This window comes from Thunnus maccoyii, chromosome 19, assembly GCF_910596095.1.
Source record: "Thunnus maccoyii chromosome 19, fThuMac1.1, whole genome shotgun sequence".
NCBI classification, from domain to species: Eukaryota; Metazoa; Chordata; class Actinopteri; order Scombriformes; family Scombridae; genus Thunnus; species Thunnus maccoyii.
In genome coordinates, this window is record NC_056551.1 from 23972299 (window position 1) to 23982388 (window position 10090).

The 10090-nt window shown below is 38.7% G+C and overlaps 1 protein-coding gene across 1 annotated transcript; it reads left to right on the top strand.

The window, feature by feature from the left end:
- The first annotated feature begins 4291 nt into the window (after window positions 1-4291).
- LOC121885826 (corticotropin releasing hormone binding protein) lies at window positions 4292-10090 on the top strand. Its single transcript, XM_042395597.1, has 7 exons — window positions 4292-4526; window positions 4620-4713; window positions 5436-5593; window positions 6121-6331; window positions 7141-7286; window positions 9214-9331; window positions 9423-10090. The coding sequence occupies exons 1-7, from the start codon at window positions 4437-4439 to the stop codon at window positions 9575-9577; spliced, it is 972 nt and encodes a 323-aa protein (XP_042251531.1). The 5' UTR covers window positions 4292-4436; the 3' UTR covers window positions 9578-10090.

The window sequence follows — 10090 nt, forward strand, 5'->3', positions numbered from 1 at the left end:
GTCAGTGCTGAAGAGATGGTGGTATGAACCTGTGTTCACTCACTGATGTATGAACTGAACAGCATTTGAATGGTGATGTGATCACTCAATTAAAAAAAAAGAATGGTCTACATAGTCTGTGGCTATGAATCTTTGAACTGAACGAAACTGTTTGAATCTGCAAAGTAATTTCTAATTTACACCTCTACTGAACCAGACAATCTGACCATCACAGGGACAAATCAAAGCCAGTTTACTGGCCTTTATAATAGGCAAGTGTTCACTTCCCTTCTGGAGTGCCACAATAACCCCATTCGGACAGAGTTTGAACTGTTACCCTCTGGTCGTTGGTTGAGGGTGCCTGGAGGACGTAGAGGTATAACGTTTCCTTCGTCCCTGTCTTCAATTGTTAAATGGTAGATAGCATTTTACTGTTGTCTGGAGATTGCTTATTTGCACAGACTGCTTACTTGACTTTTGCACTTTTACCTTGATACTGAATGTACTCCTTTAAATCACTCTGCCTGCTACACCCTGTTGTTTGTTGCTGCCATCAGTGTTTTGGTGTTTTGTGTGTTTTTGTATAATTTATGCATTTTTTGTATATCCTGGCTGCAAACCATTTTCCCTGTAAGGGACAATAATGATACCCTGAACACCCACTTCACACAGCGATTTGCCAAGTGGACAGACATGAAGAAGCATGCAGGATTTGAGGGTCTCTCTTATGCTCTCAGTGCAATCCGAATCGTATACTTCTACTTTTTACTTTTAGGACGTGCTGCAGCTGCCCTCACAAAATATGTACTGTTGCATGCAGTATGCAAACAATTGGGACATACTACTTCATCTACCATTGTGTCACCTGTCGTTGCACTGGCTTCTGTCATTGGTCTGTGCTCTTTCAGCGGCTCAGTTGATGTGATGTATCTTCCACTGCACAGAAGATTGTGGGTCAGAATAGCCAAAAAAAGCATGCTGGTTTGCATACTGCAAAATGTGACCGGATGTAGTGGGACATCCTGGTACTTTTGGCATACTGCAGATGCGATATGGCTATGAGGAGAGATTGTACCAAAGTGTGTTCTGTAATCTTCATTTGAACTAATATCGCATCTCGCCCTGTGAATACATATGTATATAGTGAGGCAGAAACTAAGAAAGGGTGTGGAGGTCGGGGAGGACATGTAACGAGTCTGACTGGCTGTTCTGAAAAGCTTTTGCCTTCAGATGTCATCAAACAACAAGTCATACAAACTTGCTTGTTTCAAGCATCCCCCGATGCAGGCTCTCCTATTTAAAGTGACTTAAGCATCAGTGGTTTTCAACTATAACCCACATGTAGTTAACATTAGTGTTAGCTGGTTGTTTCTTGCTATCATTAGTAGCTAAATTATTGTTTTTGTCAAAACAACTTTGCAGCACTGAATACATCGTACAAAACAGGAGATGGACATGAGGAGATTCTTTTTTTCTTTTTTTTTTATTTTTTTTTTTTACAAAGAGTCAAGTAAGTAAGAAAATGTTAAATTAGGTTTTGAAGTTACAGCCGTGCATGAAGGGAAAAAGAGCCTATACTCATGAGGGAAGTCATATCATCTGTCCAAAATGAGCTGCAAGCAGCTGAAGGAGGTTTTTTGTTCTTTAAGTGAATTTCTATTTGCCTTTTAGGTGTATGAACATATTTTAATGGATTTTCCAAGATATATATATATATATATATATATACACAGACACACAGACACACAGACACAGACACACACATATATATAGTTTTGGACAAACAAACATGTTTTGTACCATTCACCACCATGAGTGTGGATTACACAGAGGCCCAATTTCTGCATTTGAATGGATTGACCTTTTCAACAGCCTGAGGCACCTGTGGACCTCAGGGACCGAGCTCAGACAGCGGAAAGACGAGTACTGTGTGTCCTTGACTCTCAATAACCTCTGAGAATGCAACTTAAAACTTTGCAGCAATCAAGTATTTTGCTCTTAGCTCATTTAATTTACATTTGTTTTTTCAGTGCCAGCAAATTATGCTTTTACAGATGCTGCAGTGTAGTTTTGAGCAGAGGAGCCAGATGTATGACAAAAACTTGTAATCTTGTAAACACCATTTTGCATGATGAGAATTGCTCATTATGTTTTCCGGTTCATAACCAACGTCTGATTATGTGTACATTTTGGTGTGCAACATGTTTAGATTATGACATCATTTCTTTTTTGCAAACACTTTATCTTTCACATTTCATATTAAACTCTCCTGGATACAAAAGCCAGGGGACATTACTCCAAAAATACACACTCTGGAGTTGTAGGAGTTCATTTTGTTTTGAAGTGGCTCCAAAGACGAATAAGAACAATCATGTTTTCAGGCTCCAGAGTGTAGTTCCGTGTACGGCAGACGCCACTGAGCATGTGCAGGAACACGGTTCACGCTTTGCTAGCTTGCCTTTCTACATATCACAACCTCTTGACTTTGTACTACACAGCAAGCTAGCGAAGCATGAACCGTGTTCCTGCACATGGTCAGTGGCATCTGCCTTACATGGAACTACTCTCTGGAGCCTGAAAATGCAATCGTTTTTATTAGTCTTTGAAGCCACTAACGTGACTGTAATCTTTGCAGTGAAGGAACATGTTACCCAGTGTAACGATGTGGCTCACTGACATGTTTTTAATAGTTTTTGGACAACAATGGAGGTCTGCGGCACAGAGAAGTATGGTATATGAGGCTTTGGATACACACAAAATACTTGTAAGTAGATAAATCCACCGTTGATTTGGCTCCGCACATGAGATTTGTTGACAAGTAAAAACATATAGAAAATCGCCAGCCACTTTATTTTTTCAGTACTTTCTGGTTCCTCTTGATGAGGTAGTTTGATAGTGAATCATGCTGCTACAGTAGCATACCACAGAGTTAAATACATTTTATGTGTGAGAGATGTAAACTTGTTGAGGTTGTAATTGGGGGCACTATTGGACTTGATCAACTGAAAAATAGGAAAAATTGCAACTGAATAAAGCAAATCAGATTTTATATGTCAAAAATCTGGTAATTCCTTGATGGTGCTACTGTAGAACTATTCTGATTCTTGATGCGGCTATAGCACCATCTAACCTCAGCCTAGTGCCAAGGGCAAATTGATTGTGATTTTGGGTTATACAAATAAAACCGACTGCATCTGACTATCTAATTGGCACAAGTTGAATCTAACATTTGCTTTACTTTAGGTGCAGTCCTCTGTATCATGTTTTTCTTCATGGTAGCCCTGAGGGGAATTTTATTCCACTGTATACTTAATGTTGTATATATACAAATGGAGGGAATGACAGTCCACCTTGACCTTTGACCTCTGTTTGCCATGCTCATTCTATTAATAAAAATTGTGATGCAAAATGGAAACAACCTGACTTTTTGTCATTTTGTCATTTGTCTTTTTGTCATTACGGCCTCATGATGGATTGACTCATACATTTATTCATTTGGCAGATGCTTTTGTCCAAAGTGACTTTTAAATCAGGTACAATCCAAGCCACAGCAGAGGAGTCACAGACTGTATGTATAAAGATATAATCTTTATATATGGGAGAAGTCTTGAAAAAAATAAGCATGGTAACACTTCACCTTCAATGTTCCACCTGATACAAGAGCCACAAGGTTGCAGGTGTATGAAGTGATGAAGCCAGTTTTCAATGAGATCACATGATTTTCATCAGCAGATGCAGCGTTCTCACTTTGCATGGAACTGTAGATGTTTGAATTTACATAAAATATATCTCTTGTCATTATTTTGTCACATTAAATTACAATGAGTCGTTGTTTTTGCATTAATTTCAGATAGTGACCTGTGAAAGTCAGATTTATGAATAACATCAAACAGATACACGCATCTGAACTAAACAAATATATGTATTAAAAATATTGCTCCGTCAAACACGAGTACTGAAACTGTATTTCTCCACTGGATTCAATCAATAATCTGTCACTTTTATGTGCAAAAACAGAAATGTGGCGATGTGTAGTGACATTAAAGGAAGTTGACATCATGGATCAGTTGTTTAATGATTGTGGTCCTCAGGTAGCGCCAGTCCTGCCACTGCAGGACTGCAGCACAGTCACGGTTTGAGGGAACATGACGTCTGATTGATGTGTTGTTTGAGTTTCTTTAGGCATCAGCTGTCTCTCACTCTCTCACTCTCTCTCTCTCTCTCTCTCTCTCTCTCTCTCTCTCTCTTTCTCTCTCTCTGTCTATCTCTCAACTAGCTTGCTCCATCCTTGCTCTCGTCACAAATACGCACATGATCGGGTAATGGAGGGGGAGGAGGGGGGGTCCACGGTGGGTGACAGCGACCGTGTCAGGTGGTCGTTACAGACCTTGGTCCTATAAAAGCAGCGCTGGTCACAGAGCAGCTCAGACTTTCTCAGGTGCGCCTTGCTGACAGAGATGCGCGTCATGGAGCGCACTTTCCGGGAGCAGCTCTTCTTTCTGGTGTTGTGTCTGTCTGTCCTCAAGGGAGACTCCAGATATATTGAGGTGAGTGTCATGATCAAGATCACGCTTAAACTTTGCTGTTATTCTTAATCGATTCACAGACAAAACTTCTTGATTTCATATTTTTTCCTGCAGAACAACGAGATCTCAAAAGATGACTTATATTCATTTTTCAACTCGGAACCTAAGAGAGAAATACCAGAGGAATTAATGTACCGCCGACCTTTACGTAAGTCATGTGAAATCTGTACCTGTCACTCACAAAGGCAAGGCAATTTTATTCGTACAGCACGTTTCATACACAGAGGCAACTCAAAGTGCCTTACATAAAATAGATAAAAATGAGATAGCATAGAAAGATAAAAAGATTTTTTTTTTAAGTATAAAAGACATAAAAAAGAATAAATATCACTGTGCAATTTAGAGTCATAGTGCAATTATTAGCAACAGTTAAAGGCAAAGGTGAACATGAAAGACTTTAGCCTTTTTTAAAAAGTAGCCAGATTGGGGCAGATTTAAGATCCTCCGGAAGTTTATTCCAGCTTTTAGTATCATAATAACTGAATGCAGCTTCACCACGTTTTGTTTTAATCAAAGAGACATAATTGACAATTTGTGCAGCTTATGTGCGTATATTTTTCTTTTTTTTGGAGAGAGAGAAATGAAAAGAGAAATGTGCATTTATTTATCTCATATATGCAGTCTTTACTACAAAACTGTAGTAAAAACTGTAAATTTTGAGTAGGACTCATATTCAGTTGTTTTTTCAATTTCAAGTAGCTTATTGACATAACGTCAATGATAACGAATAGAGAGGGAAAATAGTGGGAGCAAGTAAAAAGGAACAATAAAGGGGGATAGATGCCTCTAATGCCTGCTATTTTCTAGTTGTTTATGATGTGTACACATACTCTGGTTGCACAAATACATCCATGTGTGTTTGTCTCTCAGGTTGTCTGGACATGGTTGCAGTAGAGGGTCAGTTCACCTTCACAGCGGAGCATCCTCAGCTCAGCTGTGCCGCTTTCTTTATAGCAGAGCCCAATGAAGTGATCAGTGTGGATTATGACAGTGTTGACATCGACTGCAGGGGAGGGGACTTCATCACGGTAAACTCACCTCTCCCACAAAACATTTACCCACCAATTTGTACCATTAATGTTCCCAGTAATCCTTCTGTAATCACATTCTTAACATAAGTGGCATACTTAGATACTTCTGTACATATTTAGTTGTAACTGGTGATGAAATATGACTTTGTTTTTGTTTTTGTGGCACAGCCTGTGTTTGTTTTCATGCCACCAAACACTGGGGTCACTCACTGTGCAGTAACTTGCTTGACTAATCTTATAGAAACACTTCCTGATTAGAGAAAAAGCTCCTTTAACCTATTGCAATTGCATATAACCTGCTTACTTTGGGTGACCTGCCCCTTCATGTTTGCATGCTGATGCTCCTTACATTCTAATCTTACCATAGTGGTCTCAACCTTATAAGTACTAAGTTGAATGTCTTTCCCACAGAGAAAGATTAAACTAAATACACTCATGAGATCTAGTAAACCCCTTCAAAAATCATCTTTGACCGAATTTGTAATCCTGCTCTCACCTTCTCCCTGTTAATGTGTCCCATGAAGGTGTTTGACGGCTGGGTGATGAAAGGAGAGAAGTTCCCCAGCTCCCAGGATCACCCGCTGCCTGTGTACGAGCGCTATGTGGATTACTGTGACTCAGGATCTCTGAGGAGAAGCGTGCGCTCCTCTCAGAACGTGGCCATGGTCTTCTTCCGCATTCACAACGCCGGCAGCGGCTTCACGCTGACAGTCAGGAAACTCATCAACCCTTTCCGTGAGTATTCTGCATAATCAGATGTATACTAATCTAACTGCTTTTGCTTCTAGTCCACTCTGGGGCTTTTGTGTGTATGGATTTCGTGTGTATAGATTTGTGCAGCGATTAATGTGTGAGTCGGTGGTGATGCTGATAGAAGCCTGGCAGGGTGCTTTAGTCATCAAGTGCACCAACAGGGGACAGTTTGCCATCACTGCATGTGTTTCTGGATCTGGGACATGATCACAGGGCAAATGCTGTCCTACAGTAACATGTAAGGACAAGACAAAAAATGTTACATCTACTGTAAACTGAACCCAAAATTTGTTGATCTCTTGCAATATTTTTTTTAATCTGCATAATTTTGTTATATTGATATACATATACATGAAATGTATATGTATGTAATCAAATTTTCTGGCAGCTATCAGTGCAGTGATCTTTTGTCTGAGTTTTACCTTCAGTTTATTTTTTTAATTCAGCACCTACACTCTGTTTGTCTTTAAAATTACCTTCACTTTTGCTTCTACCAGACTTGAATTTTGTCAGAGAAGCCTTTTCTCAGCCCGAATCATCAGAAATAAAACTAGCATTTCATTTTAAATTCATCTTTTTTGAGGCTGCTGTAACAGCTCACAATTAATTCACCTTTTGACCTTTGTTATTAGATGGAACAAAGTGGAGAGCCAGTGCATGTTCTTTGTCACTCATTTGTACATACATTATTCATGTGTGTGTGCCCGTCCTTGTGTATGTTCATATGTTCCTATTAGTGAGTCCATTAAGGTAAAATCATGCTCCTGATGTCCATGCTTGTCTCCTTGCAGCCTGTAATGTCATCTCTCAGTCACCAGAGGGCAGTTACACAGTGGTGATCCCCCAGCAGCACAGAAACTGCAGCTTCTCCATCATATATCCAGTGGAGATCGACATCTCAGAGTTCAGCTTGGGACACCACAACAACTTTCCCAAGGTGAACGAATGCACTGGTTTCTGCTTAATATCCACTTTATTATGGCCTCTGTGCTCGATTCTTCTCCTCAGCACTTTTTTTCTCAAAGTTTTGCCATTACTCCGATTCAATGGAGATGAATGGAATTGCTTTCAAAAATTGTATTTGGAAAACACGAGTAACACCAATATGTCTTTCTCGAAACAATGGCTCAGTTACACACTATTTTCCACGTTCAGTAGAAAGCGATTTTTGAATTAAAAACTTTTGTTTGTGATTTTAGTGAACACATGCTTTAAAACATTTTTTAATACACATGAGTTTGTTATGCAGAAACTTAGCTGTTATAACTATTGGTGATTTAGAAGTGCACAAGTAAACAGAACAACAAGTCAACTCAAGGAAGTCCTCACACCTGTACAACAAAACATGTAGTTTATAGAGCCTTCGAAAATAAACCTTCATCTTCTACTTTGTTAAGGTGGCTAAATTCAATATTTTTATATTAACAATAGATCAATAGATGACTACATAACATGAAACATGTTGCTTGTAGTGACAAACTCATAGAGAAATATCACCTGAAACTGCAGTTTCTCTCAGCTCTAGGGAGTGTTTCAGCATCTCTCAGCTCATTGGTTGTTTTGATTCACCCTGACCATCAGCTTTGTGTTTAGGCAAAGCAGACAGCTGTTTTCTGTGGGGATTTAAAAAACCCACTGTACAAAACCTGCCTAGCACCAAATGGCAAATACACAAAGATAGTCACAAACTGGTAAAAAATAGTGGAGCATTTAGCAGCTAAAGAGACATTTTTATCAGGTGGAGACCAAAAACAGAGCAAAAACCAAAGTTACTATTCAGGTAATAATGTTGTAACCATCGTGTCTGCTGGATTTATGAATAAACAACTGTTTGCTAATAAGGTCACCATATCAGCTTCACAAGGTAATGATATGTTAATGTTTGGGGCCAAAAAAATCAGTTAATGAAGGTTTAGGTTCGACATAGATTGTTGAGGTAAGATGGACATGCGACATGAGGGAACTGCAGTCTTTGGTTTCAAATTCACATAATTTGTTCACCCAACCATCCAACTTCATGGATATTACACAAACTTTTATTCTGCTCCTGAATATAATAAGCATAGGTCATCCGAAGCTTTTTGAAGAACTGACTAGGGCTACAACTAACAATTATTTTCATTATCCATTAATCTGTCGATTATTTTCTTGATTAATCAATTAGTTGTGTGGTCTATAAAATGTCAGAAAATGTTGAAAAATCTCAATCACTGTTTCCCAAAACCCAAGGTGACATCCTCCAATGTCTTCTTTTTGTCCCGACCAACAGTCCACAACCCAAAGATATTCAGTTTACTACATAGAAGATAAATAAACCAGGAAATATTCACTCAGTCATTCTCAAAAATGACTCCAAAGGATTAATCGATAATCAAAATAACTGGGGATTAATTCAATAGTTGGCAACTAATTGATTAATCAACTAATCATTGCAGCTCTAGAACTGACCAATAATGTACTCTTGAGAGAACTGTCATTATTTACACAAGCACAAGAGGTCCTGTGTGTAAAGATGGGTCGTTTTAAGCAGAGGAGGATAATTAAACAAGACAGATGAAAAGATATTTTCCAGACTCAAGTGCGAACACATGAAAACATTTCATCTGTAGCCGTATTCTTTACTCATACCATCTAACTCTGTATTAAAAAATCAATGTGATCATTTCTATAGTGTCTAATATATAACTTTATTGATAGGATCCAACAGGATTATTATTATATTTCATTATTCATACTGCTCATCAGTATTATTATACATGCATGGTTAAATTCCTCTTGGTAAATTCACTGTGATGAATATCTACTGAATCCTGTTGAAGGACAGTTTTTCTACATGTTTTAAACCCATACGTTGATCTCCACAGAGGTCCATGCCTGGATGTGCAGAATCAGGAGATTTTGTGCAGTTGCTGGGAGGAAATGGCATCGACACGTCCAAGCTGCTGCCCATCACAGACCTCTGCATCTCCTTCACTGGACCTAGTGAGTACACACCGACCTCTGCCTTCCTTCCTCATTACACACCCATCACTGGCTGAGTCAAGACTTGATTTTACCTTTCCTTTTCCTGCAGCCCACATGAAGATCGGCTGTGATAACACAGTGGTGAGGATGGTCTCCAGCGGGAAGTTTGTCAACCGAGTGTCTTTCAGCTACAGGCTACTGGACAGCCAGGAACTTCAGACCATCAAACTCAACAATGTGGAAGATTTCTGTTTCAGTAACTGATCACATCAGGATAATAATGGGACAAATGTCATCATTTGACTGCAAACATTTTAAAAAATTTATTTTATTAAAAACAACAAAGATCCACCTCAGTCAGTCCCTCTGATTAGGCGAAATGTCTTAAATCCAAAGACATAACCATAAAAATGAATGAAAAATAAGGCACATACCGTCACAGAGATACTTACGATATTCAACTCAAAATTCACTGGATTTCAATTTGTCTTTTTCTTTTTTTCATCTTAATTAATTCTTTTTGTTGCTTAATAAAGCTTCATGAAGTGTCCTTTTGTGTTTGGTGGAACTGCTATTGTTTTTATTTTTGCTTTGTGTAAAGGTGTATATTTATTAAGATGGGACACAGTCATTGCGTTATATATGGGTTCATGGTCAGCATTCTTGAAAAGGAATGGTGCTAAAATGAATGTTACTCTATTTATTTTGCTGAATGATACAAGTACTGAGTCATTTCCTGCCACATGAGGGCAGCAGGTAAAGAGTTCAAAGTATTCA